This window comes from Biomphalaria glabrata, chromosome 5, assembly GCF_947242115.1.
Source record: "Biomphalaria glabrata chromosome 5, xgBioGlab47.1, whole genome shotgun sequence".
In the NCBI taxonomy this organism is placed as follows: domain Eukaryota; kingdom Metazoa; phylum Mollusca; class Gastropoda; family Planorbidae; genus Biomphalaria; species Biomphalaria glabrata.
Window position 1 is genome coordinate 23,734,807 of NC_074715.1, and position 22,513 is coordinate 23,757,319.

At 36.5% G+C, this 22,513-nt stretch overlaps 2 protein-coding genes across 2 annotated transcripts; one reads left to right on the forward strand and one right to left on the reverse strand.

Annotated features, from left to right (window-relative positions):
- The first annotated feature begins 2,104 nt into the window (after nt 1-2,104).
- On the forward strand, nt 2,105-13,604 carry LOC106065444 (uncharacterized). Its single transcript, XM_056028955.1, has 4 exons — nt 2,105-2,260; nt 4,021-4,095; nt 11,856-11,952; nt 13,284-13,604. Exons 2-4 carry the CDS (start codon nt 4,026-4,028, stop codon nt 13,423-13,425), a joined length of 309 nt encoding a protein of 102 aa, XP_055884930.1. The 5' UTR covers nt 2,105-2,260; nt 4,021-4,025; the 3' UTR covers nt 13,426-13,604.
- A 1,416-nt stretch (nt 13,605-15,020) lies between these two features.
- On the reverse strand, nt 15,021-22,173 carry LOC106065461 (beta-1,3-galactosyltransferase 1-like). The gene is made up of 2 exons (XM_013224292.2): nt 22,096-22,173; nt 15,021-17,627 (listed from the first exon to the last, which is right to left on the reverse strand). The coding sequence occupies exons 1-2, from the start codon at nt 22,107-22,109 to the stop codon at nt 16,436-16,438; spliced, it is 1,206 nt and encodes a 401-aa protein (XP_013079746.2). The 5' UTR covers nt 22,110-22,173; the 3' UTR covers nt 15,021-16,435.
- Between the last annotated feature and the right edge of the window lie 340 nt (nt 22,174-22,513).

Below are 22,513 nucleotides of genomic sequence, written 5' to 3' on the forward strand. Positions count from 1 at the left end.
AAATTTGTTGGGTTTAGTCCCCTTAAATAATTGTTAACGCTAAATATTCGTCACACATTCTCCGATTAAGTTGATACTTTAAAGAATTATTTATTGTACCTAACAAAAGACGAATCAATCAACACAAAATACTCATTGAGTCAACTCTGGACCAGTTGGGAAAGGGTGAGGGAACAAGGGAGTATCGTGGTGCATGATTGTTTTTTTTAAATGTAATAAAAATGTTCATCAAGGGCTCAAGATTCTTCAACATCTTACAATGTTGTGTTGGCCTACTTACTTATTGTACCTAACAAAAGACGAATCAATCAACACAAAATACTCATTGAGTCAACTCTGGACCAGTTGGGAAAAGGTGAGGGAACAAGGGAGTATCATGGTGCATGATTGTTTTTTAAATGTAATAAAAATGTTCATCCAGGGCTCAAGATTCTTCAAGGGGATTTATACCACTTATACAACCACATCTGTCAAGTACGATTTCTTTCCCTTATTCAAGATACCAAACAAAATATTTAATGACGAATTGGTCAATTTTTTAAATGAATTCTTCTGTTGTCAGGTAAAAGAAATAAATGTGCAAAATTTCAGCTTAATCCGAGATTGGGTGTTGGATTAAACGTTTTCAAACGTTTTACATACTGACAGACAGACAGACAGACAGCGTGAGTTGATATAAGCTTTGTAATAAGAATACGTTGAACTAAATGTAAGTCACATATCATTTCACGTAGTGGGGTCGTGGTGGATGAGTGGTTAGTTGGCCTGATCTCTGCGTTATAATAAGCAAGAAATAACTCATTCAGCTTTGAATTACATCCTTTATAAACTTAAACTTGTATTACTACTGATCTTTAGTGTTAAGTGTTGTGTCATTTTGTTGTTTCTTCAAATCTGACTTTTCAACTCGATTCAGAATCTGGCCTGTATGTATACGCCTATAGGAGAGTCCATGCATGGAGGCTAATCCGTCAAAAGCAAGTTGTTTGGTGTCTCCGGTGTACAAACTAAGGACGTATGAATAATTAAGACCATACAATAATTGTGTGCGCATTTCAGCACTGTAGAATCTATATAATTTCTAAGCTCTTTTGCTTTTAGCACAAAGTTATTTTAAAATTAATTGTTTAGTATTGACAATATGACGTCCTTGACTTTATTTTGTGTGTGGAATTAAAATTCTCTCTCAATTATTTTTTTTCTTTTCATTTTCTTACGTTGTTTTTTTTTTTTTTTTTTTTTTTTGGTTAGGTTCCATTATGTCGCCACCACAGTTCTTATATCGCTTTCTCTTAGCCTCCTCTCTTCTTGAATTGGATTACCTTAAAAACGTAAACGGGATCTTACAAAAAAAAAAGTCAAAGCGTAAACCAAGAGAGGACATTTTGCTGTGATGAACTTTTAACATGCGAGTCCAATACATAAACAGTATACATTGTAGGTAAGTAGGACTTATCATTAAGACAGAGAGGAGTGAGAGCGGGTGGGAGTATATTTTAATACCTAATCATGTCATATTTAAACATCACATCTATTAAAAAATCAAAACCGACATGGAAACACAACTCTTGATATGTCCAATAAAGTTGTTGAAATGTGTAGTGTTTGGAATCTGGAGTTTTTAAAATTATTTTTTTTACAACTTGGATTCTTTCAAGAGAAGATATCAGGATATTTTTCTAGTGAATATAGATTCTATTATTGAAAGATCAACAAGACCATCAATCTATCTGGATGTATATCTATAGGTTCAATCTGTTTTTAAAAATATGAAATCACAACAACCTCGTCAGACATGGTCAGACTATCGCGGCTCTTGAAAAGTGTTTGGGAAATAGTTGAAGTGGCTTGTGTCGAGATTAGCGTGTATTTCCTCAAGAAACATTTGTATTTTTTTTTACATCATTTCAGGGATAATTTCACGCTCTATTTTTTTTAAATTTATTTTAGAGGTTGGTTGTCTTGGATCATTTGAAAAAAAACTGTAATGTTAACATTCAAACGATCAGGTCTTATGTGTCTTGATTAATACGGCTCGCGGTCTGTGTAGGCATAGCTCTCCCACTTTCTCTGTTTTACACAAAGACGTACACACAGATAAAAACAACAGATAAAACATTGCTATTCAGTGTATGAACTAACTTTGTGACTTAACTATGTAGATAAAAACAACTGCAAATCAACTGATAAGATTTATTTCTATGATTGTTTTATGAAGGAATAGTTGGAGAGAGCAAGATCTAGAGCTAGACTAAATTTTGTAAGTGATTTTCTCAAAATTATGTTTTGACACTTTCAAAATGCAATGCTAGTATACGTAATAATTGGACAGTAACTTGACTCACTTTGATGTGAGATGCCCTTTGTGTTTGTCATGTCTCTATGTAAATAAACGTCTATGTCCTCGTTGAGTTGCCTCACTTAAGTTATTACAATTGGTCTCAGAAGTGGGATTTATAAGCCAATATGAACCTTACTTATAGTTGTATCTTACTTACAATTGTTTTATATTCGTACTTACATCTGTATCTCACAATGTTGTGTTGGCCTACTTACTTATTGTACCTAACAAAAGACGAATCAATCAACACAAAATACTCATTGAGTCAACTCTGGACCAGTTGGGAAAGGGTGAGGGAACAAGGGAGTATCATGGTGCATGATTGTTTTTTTAAATGTAATAAAAATGTTCACCCAGGGCTCAAGATTCTTCAACATCTTACAATGTTGTGTTGGCCTACTTACAGCTGTATCTTACAATGTTGTGTTGGCCTACTTACAGCTGTATCTTACAATGTTGTGTTGGCCTACTTACAGCTGTATCTTACAATGTTGTGTTGGCCTACTTACAGCTGTATCTTACTTAAAATGTTATGTAGGCCTACTTACAGCTGTATCTTACAATGTTGTGTTGGCCTACTTACAGCTGTATCTTACAATGTTGTGTTGGCCTACTTACAGCTGTATCTTACAATGTTGTGTTGGCCTACTTACAGCTGTATCTTACAATGTTGTGTTGGCCTACTTACAGCTGTATCTTACAATGTTGTGTTGGCCTACTTACAGCTGTATCTTACAATGTTGTGTTGGCCTACTTACAGCTGTATCTTACAATGTTGTGTTGGCCTACTTACAGCTGTATCTTACAATGTTGTGTTGGCCTACTTACAGCTGTATCTTACAATGTTGTGTTGGCCTAATTACAGCTGTATCTTACAATGTTGTCAAGATCTACTGAATTGTTTCCTTTTTTTACTGTGTGAATGAGAAAATAAGTTTTTATTTATCACTGTTGTAACAATCAGTAAGACCAAGTGAATATATTAACGTGTAACACTACAAATCTTTTTGTACGAAGTATACATTGGCTTTTATGAGTTTTTTTTATTAATATAATAATAATATAGTATAATATTTAATGAGGTGAAACACTTGTTTATTTATAATATCGGATAAATATTTATTTATATTTAATTTTAAAATTTTTTGTTAAATTTCTCTGTAAGAGTATCACTCCCAGGAATTCCTTTTAGTCTTTGATGTAGGGTATTCTAGGCAGCTACTTAGAACTCTCAGATTATATAAAAAAAAGACCTGATATATTTCACCACAGTTTGAATTGATAATTGTGTTGTGTCTGTTCTATTTTATGGAATTTTGTGTTTTTTTTTATAATTGAAAAAAAAACAACAAGAAGTGACAATAAAGTTCCAGTAAAGCAGTCTTAATCTTAGTCTCACCATGACCCAATTATTTCAATCTTAGGAAAGGGAGATGTTGTCTTGTCTACTTCTACTCACTTCTTTCTGATCTACTAGTGCATTGTTTTTTTTTCCAATTATTTACACCTTGTAAGGCAAAAGATTTGACAATGTCTCCAATTGTCTATTAGCTTTATGAGCTCCACCGTATTATATGATTTAAATCTACTTTAAATTCTGTTTTGAATGAAATGTGTGCCGTTAGACTTTTTGTTTTCTCTTAGTAAGTTCATCTTGGATGCATTGTTTCTGACTGTAGGTACGATGCAGATCACGTTGCTTCTTCTTCTGTCCTGTGCAGGGCTTAGTTTAAGTGCTATTTGGTTTGGAAGAGGTGAGTATGAACTCTTTAGATAATTTTACAATCTTCCATTTATTAGTTCATCAAGCTACACGCTTTTAAAAGTATTGTCACTGTGTTTTTGTTTAAACCCTTAAAAAATACAGTTATAATGATTCTCCACTAAGCTATAGTGCTAAACTTAATTCACAAATTGTAAGACAAATTTCCATACGGATAATAAAGATTATTATTATTATTATTATTATTATTATTATTATAGATAAGGTTATATAGATTTAGGTCATATGACCTGTCAACAAATGGGCCACAAAGGGAATGTCCTTAATTTAAAAAAAAAAGATCTTGGAGCTCATTTACTGACTGTCAATGTATAAGTCAGTGTTTCTCAAACTTTTACTTTTTAATTTTATGCGAAAAATTTAGTTCGTGCCCCCCTCCTCGTTATATATATATATATATATATATATATATATATATATATATTGTTATAACTCCGCCATGCGCACCGCCATAAAGACTAGTGCTAGAAGGTGCGCACTGTGATAGACTAGACCTAAAAGGATGTGAACATTAGAAAGAGAACGAAGAACGATTTCCGCCCACGGAGAGAGCCAATATGGAGATGCTGTACTCAAGGCAGATGCCCTTTGTGTTTGTCATGTCTCTATGTAAATAAACGTCTATGTCCTCGTTGAGTTGCCTCACTTAAGTTATTACAATTGGTCTCAGAAGTGGGATTTATAGGCAACTCAATGAGAGGAGGTAGGATTAGATCTCTATGGCATCGCTGAAGCTATTAAATCAGCTCTTAATTAAAGAGCTAAGACAAGAGCTTCGAGACCGAGGTTTAAAACCTGTCGGTAGCAGGGAAACGCCCATGGCTCGTCTGCGGCAAGCTCTGATCGATGAAGAGGAAGATCCAGAGACCTATCAATTTGAAATTGAGCCTGGGATTGTTGATGTAATGGGCAAGATCCAAGACTGTGGGGATGCATTTAAGGAACAATTGAACATGATTAGGAATAAGATGAGGAGCATGATGTGGAACAAAGTAGATGAAAGTGTGTTGCCAGTAGAAGGCCAAATAGACCAAAGTGATAACATTGTGTCGCTAGCAAAAGGAGGAATAAACTCGTTAGGGAAGGAGCAGTTGCCTGGTCAGGACTGTGGCTGCACAAACAGTGGTGATGGAGGCGCTGGGGATTGGAGCGCCGTCTGTGACTGTGTTTTGGGCAAGTCTGTCGGGGGTGACTTTCAAGGCGAGAAATGTGACGACGATTGCTTCGACGATCTGAACGGTATGTTTCAAATCGAAAGGAAAGAAACAAATGAAGAAACAAGAGAAGTCTGTTATGTACCTGAAGTGTTTGTTCCTGTTGCACCTGTTACCAGTATCTCGGTGAGCCGGACAGATCAAGACAACGTTGGGTCTGCGTCCAAGCTTTCTGCTGTGGACCTTAAAGACCTCTGTTTATCTGTCAATACCTTTGGCGAGAATTCAAACCATGAAAGCCTGAAGACCGTTTCTGATTCCTTGCCTTGGATGTCGTCGGGTGAAATTACGAATACGGGCCCCAACAATGGCCGAGACAGAAACAACGAATTAGACTTTGGCAGCTGCATAAGAAAGAACTCGATGCTAGGCAGCTGCATCCAGGCGATTGACTTGAACTGTATATGCGGCGTCCTGCGGGGACAGTGCACATGCCAAGAAACCCAGCTACAAGATCTGAACCTGACAGAAATGTGTACTTCTGCCCACATCAGTGAGAGTGACTTGAACGGTTGTGAATTAATTCCAGCGAAACCTGATGTAGCGGTGGATGAACATTACAAGGATGCTTCATGGGCATACCTTACAGATGAGGCTGAGAAAGACTATGTGCCTGAAACCATGGCTACCAGTGGGCTTACAACTGTGTCACGTGTGATGTTGCCTGTTCAGGCTGTCTTGAGGTCAACTATGGATGACTGTTGAATTTCAACCAATTACTCTGCAAGCGTTTGGGTATTATTGTTCGGGTGTATTCCGTGTAGTTGATCAACAATCCAGACAAAACAAACACATCGGTTTTAACTAGTAAAGAGATGTAGTCAACGCTGATGAACAACTTCACATATATTTATTCTAATAAAAGGCCACAGTAAAAGTCTCTGTCACTAAACACGTCGTTACCCTAGAGGATTATATCGCTAACTGATTTTCCGGTCTCTAACCCAACATATCCCAAACGTCACTAGTCCCGTTCAATATGCGTCTTCTTTGGTGCGTCGCTAAATAACTAATCTATATAAATAAGGTGTCTAACACACGAGACATCCATGGAAAAGGTCCGCTGACTCAGCGTCTTGGAACAACAACCCTGGAATCTACAGTAATCGCCACAACCTCCATTTGTGTTAAGTGGCTGGCATCAGAGACTACCGTCATTAAGTCGAAGCAGCGACCACGATATCGTCTCAAGCATAGACTGGCCAACTGGAAGAAGAGAAAGCGACGGCCGCGGAAAACTGTGCAGATGGCTTTGTGGGCAACAGACACCCTACCGTCTGTGGTTCCCACCGATCGACCTCCACCTAAACTGTCACAGCTCCACTGCACTGTTTCTTTTCGGGACGAAAAGCTCTAAGAAGGGGGCAATGTTATAACTCCGCCATGCGCACCGCCATAAAGACTAGTGCTAGAAGGTGCGCACTGTGATAGACTAGACCTAAAAGGATGTGAACATTAGAAAGAGAACGATTTCCGCCCACGGAGAGAGCCAATATGGAGATGCTGTACTCAAGGCAGATGCCCTTTGTGTTTGTCATGTCTCTATGTAAATAAACGTCTATGTCCTCGTTGAGTTGCCTTACTTAAGTTATTACAATATATATATATATATATATATATATATATATATATATATATATATATATATATATATATATATATATATATATATATATATATATATATATAGTTCGTCCATCGTGGTTCGATGATGACCACTTTGTCATCCAGGGTGCTGAGGGCTTTGCACTGGGGTTTTATGCCTCCTCATGTGGCTGGTGAGACCTATGTGAGCCCGGAATGTTCGGCCGCACACTGGGCATGTTATTCCAGCTGGAGCTAGTGTGGTTTGTCTTGCTTTTCTTTTCTGGCGTTTTTCTTCTGCCAGCGTTGTTCTTTTTTCCTCAGCAACCTGTGCGCCAGTTTTCACAGCGCGACGCCATGATGCTCTGTCATGTGCCTCTGTCTCCCAGGTGCCTGGGTCTATGCTGAACGCCTTCAGAAAAGCTTTGAGGGTGTCCCTGAAGCGCTTTCTTTGACCACCTTGCGAGCGCTTTCCTTCGCTTAGTTGGCCATACAAGAGTCGTTTAGGGATGCGGTGGTCTTCCATTCTGTAGACGTGACCTGCCCATCGCAGCTGGGACTGCATCAGGATTGTGTGGATGCTTTGCAGACACGCTCTTCGAAGGACTTCTGTATCTAGTATTTTGTCTTGCCATTTGACATTTAGTATTTTTCTCAGACATGTCATGTGGAAGTGGTTTAGTTTCTTTGCATGTTTACTGTACACTGTCCATGTTTCTGAGGCATAGAGCAATGTAGGGAGGATGACGGCTCTATAGCCCCCTAGCTTGGTGTTTGTGGTGATACCACGTCTGTTCCAGACATTTGTAGACAGTCTGCCATAGGATGCACTGGCCTTGGCGATACGCAGGTCGATTTCACTATCGATTTTTCCATTTCTGGAGAGTGTGCTGCCAAGATATGTGAATTTGTCCACTGCGTTTATATCCTGTCCATTTATAGTAATGCTTGGATCCGAGTAGGCTTTCCAAGGAGCAGGTAGATATAAGACTTCAGTCTTGTTCGTATTGATGGTAAGGCCAAAGTCTGAGCATGCTCTTGAGAAGTCACTGACGATGCTCTGCAGATCGTTTTCAGAGCAGGCATTTAGGGCACAGACGTCAGCAAATAGCAAGTCTCTGATTACTGCTGCATTTGTTTTTTATTTTGATTTAAGCCGCCTCGGGTTATATAGACCACCATCAAATCTGTATGATATATTTATCCCGTTGTTTTCTCTATTTGTGAATGCATCTGTCAGCATAGCGGAGAACATGATACTGAACAGTGTAGGTGCTAGGACACAGCCTTGTTTTACCCCGTTTGATACTTCGAAGGGCTCTGATGGTTCTCCACTTTCTTGGACACGAGCCTTCATGCCATCATGAAATAGTCTCACCATGGTTATGAATTTTTGTGGACAGCCATACTTTGACATGATCTTCCAGAGTCCTTCTCTGCTAACAGTGTCGAATGCCTTTGTTAAGTCGACATATATTGAGAACAGGTCAGCATTTTGTTCTTGGCATTTTTCCTGGAGCTGCCTTGCTGCAAAGATCATGTCAATGGTTCCACGCTCTTTTCTGAAGCCGCACTTGCTTTCTGGTAGTAGACCATATTCTATGTGTTGCATGAGCCGATTTAGTAGGATGCGTGCAAGGATTTTCCCAGCAATAGAGAGAAGAGATATTCCTCTGTGGTTGTCGCAGATCTGGCGGTTTTCTTTTCGCTTGTATAAATGAACAATTGTGGCATCTTTAAAGTCTTGTGGTATTGACTCTTTTTCCCACATAATTAAGAAGAGCTTATGAAGTCTTTCAATTAGGGCTAATCCACCTTTTTTTGTATACCTCTGCGGGAATGGAGTCAGCTCCTGGGGCTTTTCCGCTTGCGATCTGTTGAATGGCAAGATCGGTTTCCTTTAGCGTAGGGGGGGGGGGCATCCATTTTTTCATTTATTGGTACTTGCTGTAGCCTGTCTATGGTCGCTTCATTTATGATGGAAGGTGTATTGAGAACCTTTTCGAAGTGCTCTGCCCAGCGTTTTAGGATTTCTTCCTTATCTGTCAATAGGATTGTCCCATCAGCATTTAATAGAGGGGATGAGCCTGACTTTGTGGGTCCATAGATTTCGTTTATGGCATGGTAGAAGTTCTTCATATCGTGCTTGTCAGCAAATTTCTGTATTGTTTCCACTTTCTTGCTAAGCCAGGTTTCTTGCATTTGGCGTAGCTGTTTTTGCACATTTTTGCGGATGTTAGTGAATGTATCTTTAGTGGACTGGGAGTTTGGGTTGTTCAGACACAATTTGTGGAGCTTGTGCTTTTCGTCTAATAGTTTTCTGATCTCAGTACTGTTTTCATCAAACCAATCCTCGTTAAATGAGCAGCTTGGGACTAGGAGGAAAGCTGTGGGCTCCCAGAGTGGGGTCCGGGAGTAGTTTTAAGAATGTAAACCATGAGCGTAACCAGGGGGAATCCCCCCTGCGGGGGGGGGGGATCGGAATTAAGTGAATGTTCTTTTGCTTTGATTCTGTTTATTTTAGATTAGATTTTAATACTAAACCATCACTGTCCCAGCGCAGGGAGTTTTGCAGTCAAATCTCCCTCTTCTATAAAACAAAAAAAAAAAAAAACAAAAAAAACGACAATCCCCAAATTCCAATAGCATAGCTAAGGAAAATTTTGATTTTAAACCCCCCTCCGAAATTTACGATTCCCCCCCCCCCTCTTCAATATAAGACTATCCATACATCAGTCAGCAGATTCTATGAGTGTAGCCACAGGGAGTTATGAGCTCAAACCCCCTCCAGCGGGGTTTGAAGCTAAAAAGTACCTCTTCAATACAAAAAAAGCAAATTACACACTCAAAATGCTATGATCATAGGCATAGGGGTTTTGAATTTACCCCCCCCCCCTTTTCAGCGGGGTTTGAAGCGAAAAAATACCTCTTCCATATAAAAAAAAAACAAATTACACACTCAAAATTCTATGAGCGTAACCAAGCCAAGGGGGGTGGGGGGGGGGGGGTTAGAGTTTAAACCCTCTCCTCCAGAGGGCTTTTTTTAAAGTTTAAAACCCCTCCTGATGGTTTTGAGTTTAAATACCCCCATACAGAGAGTTTTGAGGTTGAAAACCTCTCTCTTCAATTTTATTCTAAAGCAAACTACAGTCAACAAATCTATAAGCGTAGCTTAGGGGGTTTTGAATTAAAAAAAAAATCCCCAGATGTTTTAGTTAAACCCCCCCCCCCCCCCCAAAATGATTTTGACGATAAAACTTCCCTTTTCGATATGAAATCTAAAGCCAACTACAGTCACCTAATTCCAAGAGCGTAGCCAAGAGAGGTTGCAAACTTCTACCAGTGGCTGGGCTCCATTAATAAAGTGCAGTGAATAGTCATCTGCCGAAATTGTAAAAGACTAAATGTGGCTCAACAAAGATGGTTAAGACGGATTTTAGAAGTCAGTTATAGAGATCGGTTCTCAATCAAGGAAATCCTTTGCCGAACTGGGAGTCGACTCCTTAGTAAGGTTGTGACAGAGCGTCGCATGAGGTTTGCAGGACATGTTCTCCGACAAAATGAATTACGCATAACAAGAGTTGCGATGACATGGAGGCCATTGCGAGGAAAGTGCATACAGGGACATCCTAGTACAACTTGTCCCCACACTTTTATGGAGGTCTTCAGAGAAGGTGGGAAGAGGCTTCAGACATTGCCAGTGGAAGCAGCTTGTCGCCCAATGCACAGAACGCTGGATGATCTATGTCAGTAAGAATAGCACATACGGTTTTTGAAATAAAACTTTTAAATATCAGGATCATGCACTGTAGATACTTCAGAATATGCATTTTGTTGTCTTGTTGGCTTTCAATACCGGAAATAGTGCTTGGAGACCCCCTTCTTATTGTAGATTGATCTATTATGAAACTATGGAAGAAAAATAATGAAATTAAATTTGTTGATGTATGATTAGTTACTGTGTTTTAAAGGCTTTATAATTTGTTTACACTTTAATTGCGTAGATCCGTAGGTAGCTTTTACTTTGTTATTATTTTGCTGGTGAATTATTGCAATGTGCTCAAGTTTCAAAGTCTACTGTCCTATACCAAAACATAGGAAATAGTCATAACACAGCTTATCTACGCCTTACTGAACTACTCTACCACACACTGAACATGATATTTTGCTTGTGTGTAGAACATTTTCTTCTTCGTAATTGTCCTAAGACTCCTGGAAGGACGGTATATTGTCTCCATCTGCCTGTAGGTGGAAACGTCTGGGAAAGATCCAAGCAGATGTACATTTTTTACATCCTATTACTGACGCTTGGGTTCGAAACGATGCCAAAGACCGAGCACACGGTGAAACTCCCCTATATTCCTTACCTGTACCACATCAGCCGTGTAGATGTCCGCCATAAAAACGGCACCTTGAATAACGGAGTATGAATGGTAACATAATATTTCTCTTGGGGCTTTCTTCCATCACCGCCAGTGCAACGGATTCGGTCCTTAGGCACCCCAACAAGGGTTGCTTCCCTATTGGCATTATCGTCTTCTGTAACGACCGTTTCCACCATATCGCCAAATTCAGGTTGAGAAGCATTGCCCGGGTCTGTAGTACATAAGCGTAGACCTTAATTTATATATGTAAGGGTGTGGGTAAAATATTTTTTAAAATTCACATAATTAATATATTTTGTCTGCTACATTCTTTTCAAAAAGTTGTATCAAACTAAAGGAAGTATGTTTGGAAATACTGAAACATCAACAAAAGAAGAATAAAACAAAGAAAACTAGATCTAATTGTCTTTCCCTCAGAGACAATCTCTCTAAAAAATTGCGAATGAACAGGTTTTTTTTCCCCTTGTTAAAATCTAGATTTGATTTACTTTTAAAGTTTTATCGTATAGTTTGACATGGATAAGATAAGATGTGCCAACATTTTCAAGGTGAATGTCCCGGTGGTCATAAGTTGGGAGATACTTGGAGATCTGAAGGAGCCTGTGAAAGATGTGAATGTCAAGATGGTGGCTTCTACTGTGCTGGGTAAAAAAAATAGTTTCCCTTTCATTTATTTATATAATTTTCTTTAGAGTTTAGAAAATGCTTTTGTAAATATAAAGAGGAAAACATCGAAAAACATTTTCTTCGAACTATTTGGAACAGTAAAGCCTTTAAAACTGACGTCTTTATTTCTGGGAGCTAATTGAAAAAAATCTTTAAAAAATAATTAACACACACACGTCCAACAGTTAAGATGCCTATAATAATAACATAATAATAAAGGCAATTAGTACATACATACCTGTGCATTTGTAATTTGCATAAAAAAGAAACATTTTTTTTTTAAATAATTTCTCTCTTCCTTTGTCTTTCTCTCTCTAAATCTCTATAAAGTAAAGTTCCCTTTTCAGACCCCATGCGGCCTATTGGGCAGATGATGTAAAGCTCACAGGGAGTTGGGAGTGTAAACCCCCTCCCTAAAAATCCCCAAATTCCAGTCTTCACCGAGATTTCAAACACAGGACGGAAGCCACTTAGCTCCCTATAGATAAGTAGCGATTGCACCTAGACCCTAACGTGAGCACAATAATGATAATGTTGAGGGAAATCAAATTTTCAATATCACCTTCATTTTTAAAAATCTAAACGTGAGAGACAGACAAAATGGAAGGCGGACGAATAAAAAAACAAACAGCATAAAACCAAAAGCCCCTTTTCCCTAGTTTTTTATGTGAAAACATTTTACATGATTACATCCCTTTGAACAGTGTGCTTGACAAAAATTAATTACAGACTTCGGTCTTTTACTGCACATTTTTGTAGACCAACAAGCAGCTTTTACTCTCCGAATTCTTAAAAGCATGTTGTAAGATATATTACTTAATAATAGTACCATTTTCTATTTCTACTTCAAAGTTATACTCGATAGTAGGCCTGTAATTTGCCTACACTTGATTTTTTATTGAATTATGATGGTACAGATTGTATAGAAAAAAATACAATAGAAATACATATAGGAAACCTTGATGGGCCAAAGTATATAAAAAAAAAAGGGTTTCTTATATGTATGTCTGGTGTGTTTTTGTCTACATAATTGTTAACTCCTGCCACAGTAGGAGGCCTAAACCTTTCTGTTGCAGAGTAAGAGACTCTATATATTTTGTTAAAATAATAAATTATAGAAAATAGAATGTTATCGATGTTTTTTTTAATATCATTTAAAGAAAGTGTTCACTGTCGACCAAACCATTGATCATGTCCTAAGTCATAACATTACAATTCTTAAACACATTTTTTAATGGCCTATTATTTTCTTCAATTGGCTCTTGAGTGATATTTCTTGTGAGAGAAATGAAAATCTTTGATTTCCTCAGATGCGGTGTGTACGCACTGACCTACGACAATGTGAACTGCTACGACTATCGCGACATGAGCAAAGACTACCCCGACTGCTGTACTCCTCTTCTTAGGTGCAGGGGGGAGCCAGGATTTAATGAGACTCTCCTAAAAAACTGATGAACACAAGTATTTAACTTTAAAAAAAAAACAGTCTTCATCTATAGGCTTTGCACTTGATACAATTTGAAAATGTACATGATGGTCGATGTAAAATGTCTACTATAGGAATAATCAAAACATATAAAACATATCACCAGATGAGGATTTATTATCAATAAACAAGTCCACATTTTAAATGCATTTTTGTTTCTCTTTTGTAACATATAGCTCTACCAATCAAAATTATTAATAGGGTAATATTTATAATATATTCTTGCAGAAAGAAGGGTAAAAATATTCAATTAAAAAAATTTCATTTCTTGTTGAAATGTAACCTTTTTTTTCTCGTTCATGGGAAACAACTATTAAATCACGCAATGGCTAGTCTCTTGCGACTCCTACGGATGTGTCTAGTCTCCCGATTTTGACGCACAAAACTATATATGGATGGCTGCCTGGTCGTGCGGCATGTGCGCTGGACTGTCGTTCGGTCGTCCTGGGTTCATCCCTGCCCACTGCCATCCACTGTCGTCCTGCAGGAGGTTTGGACTTGGAAGTAGATTATCTTCAATTCTGAAGGAACATTCGAAACATATCAAGCATTTTACAACACTATATATATATATAAATAGTGGTCTGACGATTTGAATTTAAATGTAGCTTCTTTCGTCGCACACTTCAGTTGTTAAAATAATTTTTATTCTTAAACTACACTATGTAGGCCTAATAAAACTGTTTAGCTAGGAAAAAATAGTTTTTTAAGTTTATAAAGTTGAATATTTGTGAAACGCCGTGTAGCTCCAAGTAGCTGAGTGCATGCTATTTCAACATAAACTACTTGCATTCTTCGCTTCGTTTGAATGGTTATTTTTCTCATAAACTACATTGGATTGCACTTTTAAAAGCACTTAACATTTACAACTTCATGAGATGAGAGGCATATAATTGGACTGAACTGGCTATAGTTGGCCTAGATGTCAGTTTCGCTACATTTCCAGCATCATTCCACCTATCGACTTTAAATTCTAACGTAGAAGAACCAGAAGCTACCTTAGCAGAAGCTAAGAAAGACCTTAGCACAGCGGTTCTCAACCTGTGGGTCGCGATCCCCTTAGATTTTTTTCGGGAGGGGGTATGTGTGTGTGCGTGTGTGTGTGTATACGTTATTAATCTTTATTACATTCCGAACTTTCATTCTTCGGATATCACTTTGTCTACATGTAAAGAATCATGCAATGTTTACGCTGGTCGTATTCAAACAGGCCTTCATTACTGTCTTATGGCGGGATCTATCCAAAGATGTCTCTGAATGTGTGATATTTTTTAAAAATAAGATAATCATAAAATGTGTCTGAAAAAAATGGATTTATCTATTGACGACATGATATATGTTTACACGTGGTCATAATCACAGACACACAAACTTATATATATATAGTCTGTGGTCGTAGTTTGTTTACATTTCAGACAAATAGTGTTTTTTTTTATTTTGACCTACATCGTGATCTTTGTGATTGAGTCGGTGCGTGAAAATGAACTTAAGACTAGCAATCAATAAAGTCAACGCTAACACAGACTTTGATTTACAATTAGCGATAAACAAAATACACGCATACATTTGAATAGTTTATTTGGATTTGTCACAAGACATCGGAGTGCGTTCTCTACCAGCTCTTTGTAACATATTTCTGGAGCATATCCTGATGGAAATAATTTACAGAATATGAAGCCACAAATAAGCGGCCTGTTTCAATGTCATGTTTGCAGATGTATTAGAGTTTATCAGACCTCGTTGATAAGCATGCAGACTACGAACAAGATCTTACTTCCAAACTTGATGCTACAGCTAGAGACGTTGGTATGGAAATCAGTGCTGACAAGAGCAAAGCAAAGTGGTGAAGGTAGTACGAAGTGTTGCGTACAATTGAATGGCCTATCATTAGAAGACGTTGACTGATCTAAATACATAGGGTCAGATATAACAAGAGCTGGAGGATCATTAAAAGATATACAAATCCGTTTAAGCTTGGCATCCGCCGTCATGAGCAAATTGTGGAAAATCTGAAAGAGTAACATCAGCTTCCAGATAAAATTAAGACTGTTTTCTTCGCTTGTTGTCACTACGTCTAGACTCTATCTGGTTGTGAAAGTTGGACACCCAACGCTGAGACTGAAAGAAGAATTCAAGCCTTTGACAGTAAATGCTACACATAAATGGTGGGTACCAGATACCAGGAAAAGAAGAAGAACGAGTTTGTATTTGTACAAGTCATCACTGGCTGGCAAAACCCCTAGACCTAGACACTACGAAGAGACGAAAGTTGAGCTGGTTTGGTTATACTTAAAGACATGACTTACTATCAAAAGTCATCCCTCAAGGTACAATGCAAGGAGCACGAAGAAAGGGTCGTCGAAAGAAAAGCTGGCTGGACAATGTAAAAGAATAAATCGGCCTTCATCATGAGATCCTGCTTAGGAGAGCTGCTGACCGAGAAAATGAAGGGATTTTGTTACGCGATCTGACACTACGACGAAAGTCACAGGCAGATGAGAGAGATGATAATTTATCACGATAAATTCTTTTTTGGTGGCCTTTTTTGTGGCTCAACAATTCGTGCAAACCTCTGGTTATGAGTTAAGTTTCTTTACGAAATCTCAAATCAAAGAATAGCTGAGTCTTTGACGATACCACTCTGTCAATTAATCTTTTTATTTTTAACATTGGTGACTCCCCTGAGTTATCCAGGACTTCAACAATATTAAACTTCACTTTGTGAAGTCTCTATTCTTATATTCATGGGCCAGTAGATTCTATTTTAAGCTGGAGTATATTGTATTAGTATGTCACATTTTAAAAATTGCACGTAGAAACTGAACATTATTCTGTACTATTGCTTTTGAGTTCTTTTGATTAAATATTTTTTATGTTGCATTAAAAAAAAATTGATTTTTTTTGTGTGTTTAAGCAGAATTCATTTAAATTTCTTATAGCAATTTGTGTAGCACATGATAAACAGAGTACTATATATTAACTACACCGGAGGTTTGGGTCGTACAATTCTTTGTGTATTTTACGTATCTCTTCTGGGCTGTTCTTGTGTCCACTGATTTTATCTCGGTATTGACATCCACTAGCCTCGTACTTGAGCCAGCTAAAATCTTCATCCGCTACTCTGGGTACTGATGCCTGGTCAGCCACCAGCCCGGTCAAATAAACATCTTCCAGGAACAATAGCTTCACGTAAAATGATTCGATGAATAGCCGCATGGCTGCTGACGTGGTCATGGCGTAGGCAGTACCTGACAGGTAATTTGGGAAATACTTTTCAGGATACTCTGCTTTTGTTACGTACCACTTGTTCTTAGAGTCTCTGAAGGGGGACGTGTTGGAGTGCAGCGCCCCAATCAGAAAACATGGCCCTAGAGCCATCTGTTTCTGTAGCCTGGCCACCAGGCGTGGCACGTTAATATACATATCGTCATCTGCTTTCAGGACAAAAAGCGAATCAGGGCAATACATGCTGACCCAGTTCATTATAGCGATGCTCTTCAGACTCAAATTTCTGTAGGTGTCCTCAAAGTCCTCTTGAACGATATCACCAAATTTCAAAGCCTCTGCATCAATGTGCTCTTGGCCTGCTCTGTCTGGCTGAACACCAAGGAAAAACAACACGACGGCATTATTCGCAGGGACGAGGGCATATTGACCCCATGTTTCCCGGACTGCCTGTCGAGCTTCAAAACTATCGGTTCTAGATGGAACTCCAACGATCAGTTTCACTTTTCTCCCTACACATGCATTGGGGACGTTATGAATGTATTGAAAGTTATTTTCATTTACTAACTTTCGTTTTCTTTGGTTCATTTTAGACTGATATCTACTCACAATAGATTGTAAAACAGGGTCTTTCTCCAGCTCTGGAAAATACTCTGATTGCCATTTGATATCGTGGTGCTGAGATTCTTTCGGCGTGTTATCTTTTGGTGTGACCACAGAGCTCTTTGGTTTGCTTACATCAGAAGAATCTCTATTGAGATCAGAAGTACTGTTGGCTGCCAGGCGAGTGTAGTACAACCGTGTACTTGTAGCCTTTGTACTCCTGGGGAAATGTGTCATACTCAGAAGCACGAGGAGGAATCCAGCGATTAGAGCTGACAGTAGCATAAAGCGTAGCATGAAGCGAGAAAAACTGGATCTAAATATATCCACGTTGAAATACCTGCAACAATAAACGAAAATCGTGAACCACGAAACTAAAATATTTAAACTGTTGAAATCAATCATGTGTAAATGTGGAGACCTTATCAGTATGAAATGGCAGCCAATTGATCACCTATCAACAAACCTTAATTTTATTTACCTGTATTAACTAATAATAAAATAGAGCACAAAGTACGAATTTTCTTTGAAATTCTATCTTAAATAAATCTAGTAGTAAAGCAGGCTAGAATTAAATAAACGTTTTCTTAAACATACATAATAGCTAAGCAAACTACATTACAAAAACTCTTTTCCATTAATAAAACAAAATTTCGTTCGTGAAAAAAAAAAAACAAGATTACAAAGAGAGTTTGTGTTACACAAACTCAGAGGCGGCCCCCGTCGAAGTCGGATCCCTGTCGGATCTGCATATTCGCAAATAATATTCAAGAGGTGATTTAATTTTGATGTAAAATGTTTTACACGTTTCGGATGTTCCTTCAGAGTTGAAGATAATTACTTCCTAGTCCAAACCTCCCGCAGGACGACGGGGGATGGGAGCGGGCAGGGTTTGAACCCTGGGCCATCCATAAATCTGAACGACAGTCCAGCGCGCAAACCGCACGACCAGGCAGCCATCCGATGGTCAAAAGTAATAATGTTTCAAAGATTCATTTGTCGTAAATTTAAATTTAAATTTAATAAAAAAATAGTAGATTAGTTTTAGTATATTAAAACATTACAATATTGATCAAAACGTTTGGAAATGAAAATCTACACTTTTTTTTTACACTTTAAGTTTAGAAATTGAAATTCTACATCTTAATCTAGTCTATTTTAGTCTAAACTAGATCTAGAAATTCTAGATCTAGACTCTAAAATAATTTTAATTACAATATAAATCCAGATCTAGATATACTGTAATAAAAATCTAGATCTAGTTTAAAAAATCTAGATTAGATCTAAATCAAGATATCATTCCTTTTTTAAACGCGAGTCACATAACGAGGCTTAATAAACATTACTATACCGAGTTCTTTTTTCATTTCATTTGAAGAATTAATTCCATATAACGTCAGAGGGAAAAAAAAACACTACGTCACACGGCCTAGCTAGACTAAAAATCGCCTTCATCTATAAGAGCCATTTATCGAGTGTTCATAGACTTTGGTGCACCGAGTGCGTTCTTTAAGCATTTCATTTAAAGAATTCATTCCATATGACGTCAAAGGAAAAAAAAAACACTACGTCACAAGGCCTAGCTAGACTAAAAATCACCTTTATCAACACGAGCCATTTCTCGAGTGTTCATAGACATTGGTGCACCGAGTGCGTTCTTTTAGCATTTCATTTAAAGAATTCATTTCATGTGACGTCAAAGGAAAAAAAAAACACTACGTCACACGGCTTAGTTAGACTAAAATATGTTTTCATTAATACAAGCAATTTTTTCGAGGGTTAATAGACATTGGTGCACCGAGTGCGTTCTTTTAACATTACATTTAAAGAGTCCATTCATATGACGTCAAAGAAAAAAATTCCATTACCTCACAATAGGCTAGTAGCCTACCGGTACCATAAAAAAAAAAATATCTTTATTTACACGAGATATTTAACGAGGGTTCATAGACATTGGTGCACTGAGTTCTAATAGATATTATTTAAAAAGGATCAAAGCCGCATTGTTTTTGCGTTTTGTCTGTCAGTCGGTCTGTCCGTTATCTTGATATAAAAAAAACAACTAAAAGTTATTAAAAATTGATTAACCTTTATTTTACGTTTCAAAACATCGCAATAATTTTTAGGTATGAACACAATTGAAAAGTTTATATAATAGATTGTTCCGGATGTTTGTATAAATAGTAAAAGAAAAAGAGAATTTCAGATAAATGTAATACCGTTAATTAAATTTTTTGGATGGTCTCGTATAAAAATTAGATGTACTACAGCCACGTGGAGAGATTTTCATACCTTACTTTGGTGTTTGGATTCTGTTTTCCTTAAAAATCGGAACATAATATTAACGATAATTAGATTTTTTAATGTTTTAGGTAGAAAGTTAAATGTACTGTAAGAGAGTAGTGAGTTAAAATATTTTTCATAAAAATCCGTAAAAACATTATTTCGTAAATGAGAAGATTATTTGTTTATTAATTAGAAGAGGGAGTTCAAACAATTATTTGGCGTTAGTAGATTTTTAAATAAATTCGGAAATTTCTGGCGACGATTTGTAAGAAACAAAATCCGGAACTTTCTTTATCGATTACAAAACTTCTATGTTATGTTTTACAAGAAAATTAAATGTCTAAAAAGTAATTTTCAGTAATCAATTCTAGTAAATTACTTTTTTTAAAAACCTTATGCGATTCCAAACAATCATTATGCATAATTCATGTTTTATAAAACAATATCCGGAACATTTTTACACTTAATGAAATATAAGTCAGTATAGAGATTATGATTTAGCATTAATATGCTATTTACATAAAAAACGGAACAACATATTATTGATAATGTGTTTTTGCAACATTTAAGCATGGAAATTGAATGTAATATAAGTTAGAAGAGCAAACAAACATTTGTTGGCGTTGATTAGTTTTGCACAAAAAAATCCGGAACAATCAATTTTAGATACTTAAAACTATTGAGATGTTATGGGAGGAACATTAAAGGGTAAATCAGATTTTCAATAGCTTTTAGAGTTCTAGTTTTTTAAATCTAATCGTGACGGACAGACCGATCAACAGACAAAACGCACAAAAATAAGCTTCTTTTATTCGGATGGGGGCACTAAACAAAAAATAAATAAAATCTGATTTTTAAAAAAAGTTTAAGGAATTGGTTTAGCACCTGATCATGTTGCGACGTTACGCTACTGCACGAAAATCGCTGCATAAAAAGTCCATTTAAAAAAATGTGCGTGATATTTACATACAAAGTGCATTATTAGCCTTTATAAACAAACAGAAATGTTTTATTTTAATTTTAGCAGCTAGTTGACCAGAAAAAACGTCTTTAACTATTATTTGTATTTGTTGTAAACATTTCCTGTACATTTTAAAAATATATTTGACTTAGTGATACTGAAAATACACAAAAATTGTCCATCTTTGTTAGCATATTGTAACATTGCCTCCCTTACATTTACGTAATTGTTTTAGAATTGGTGTATTTTTATGAAAAAATCGCTTGCATAATTAATTTTATAAATTAAACGGTTTGCTTTTAGAAAACCAAAAGTAGCCGTTGCACCTAAACTTTTCAAGCCGGATTTAATGATGAAATAATATTTTTCATATCTCTTCTAGTTTTCGAGATCTGAGTGTGACAGACGGACAGACGGACAGACGGACAGACGGACAGACGGACAGACGGACATTTTGCACAAACCTAATAGCGGCTTTTTCCCCTTACGGGGGCCGCTAAAAAAAGCATTCCTGAAAGTACCAGGTTCGACACAATAATGTGGATCTTTATCAATATTTCTGTGATGTGCAAGATTTAGCATTGAAAAGTGTTTTCAAATGGTGTGGAACCATTTTAAAACAAAAAAGTATGTGTTGATACTACGTACTCTGAACTTAAGACTATAACATGGTCAGTATTTTGTACAAAATGTATTTGCAAGGTTTGTAGTTTACTTATTAGACCTATAGTCCTATGCATCAGTTGTCATAAATGCCACTAGAGTAACTAGACCTTATATAAATCAGTATCCTGTCTGTAAACATATCTTTCAGCACTAACCAATTAAAAAAATAGTTTTCATACCTGCCTAGTTCAAATAAAAGATGGCGGCGAGATTTGAACAGATTTAAAATGAATTTTTATAGATAAAAATATTTTTTTCGAACTATTATAATAAATACAAATATGTAACAATCAAGATAGCAAGAAAAGAGAATTTTAAAAAAGTGAATACAAGATGATACAGAATAAAATAGAATAAATCAAACAATATTTTTCATATAATTTGCATATATCTTTAAATGTTCCCAAAGAAATTCATTATAGATCTTATATGTATTTTGTAGTATAAAATGTATTTACATGGACATGCGTACAACTTAATAATCTTTAGATAGATAGATAGATAGATAGATAGATAGATAGATAGATAGATAGATAGATAGATAGATAGATAGATAGATAGATAGATAGATAGATAGATAGATAGATAGATAGATAGATAGATAGATAGATAGATAGATAGATAGATAGATAGATAGATAGATAGATAGATAGATAGATAGATAGATAGATAGATAGATAGATAGATAGATAGATAGATAGATAGATAGATAGATAGATAGATAGATAGATAGATAGATAGATAGATAGATAGATAGATAGATAGATAGATAGATAGATAGATAGATAGATAGATAGATAGATAGATAGATAGATAGATAGATAGATAGATAGATAGATAGATAGATAGATAGGTAGATAGAAAAATAAGTTACAACAAATGTTTCCATACAAACCTTTTCAAAACCATGTCAGTTCTGCAAGAAAACAATTGATTCACTAAAAGAACATGTCTACCGCTAACACATCGCAGACTTATGGATGAAACAATTAAATCCCTGACTGTAGGGAAACATCCAGATCGTTACAATTTACTGTAAAACTTCCTTTAAAATTTTGTTTCTTTTATGTTTTATAAAATAGTTTTAAAGTACTAATACATTCATTCGATGTCATTTTTACAGCAAGCACAGCACAATAATTGAAGCGTTTGGAAGAGCATAGCACAGTAGATATGGTTTAGTAGAGAATGATTAACTTTATGTAATATTGGAAATACAAAAACTGCATGTTTAATTTTTCTGCCTTCGCAATATAGTAGTTGTTTTTTTTTAAGTTTCTTGTAACAGACATTTGTATACTGAGATTTTGAAA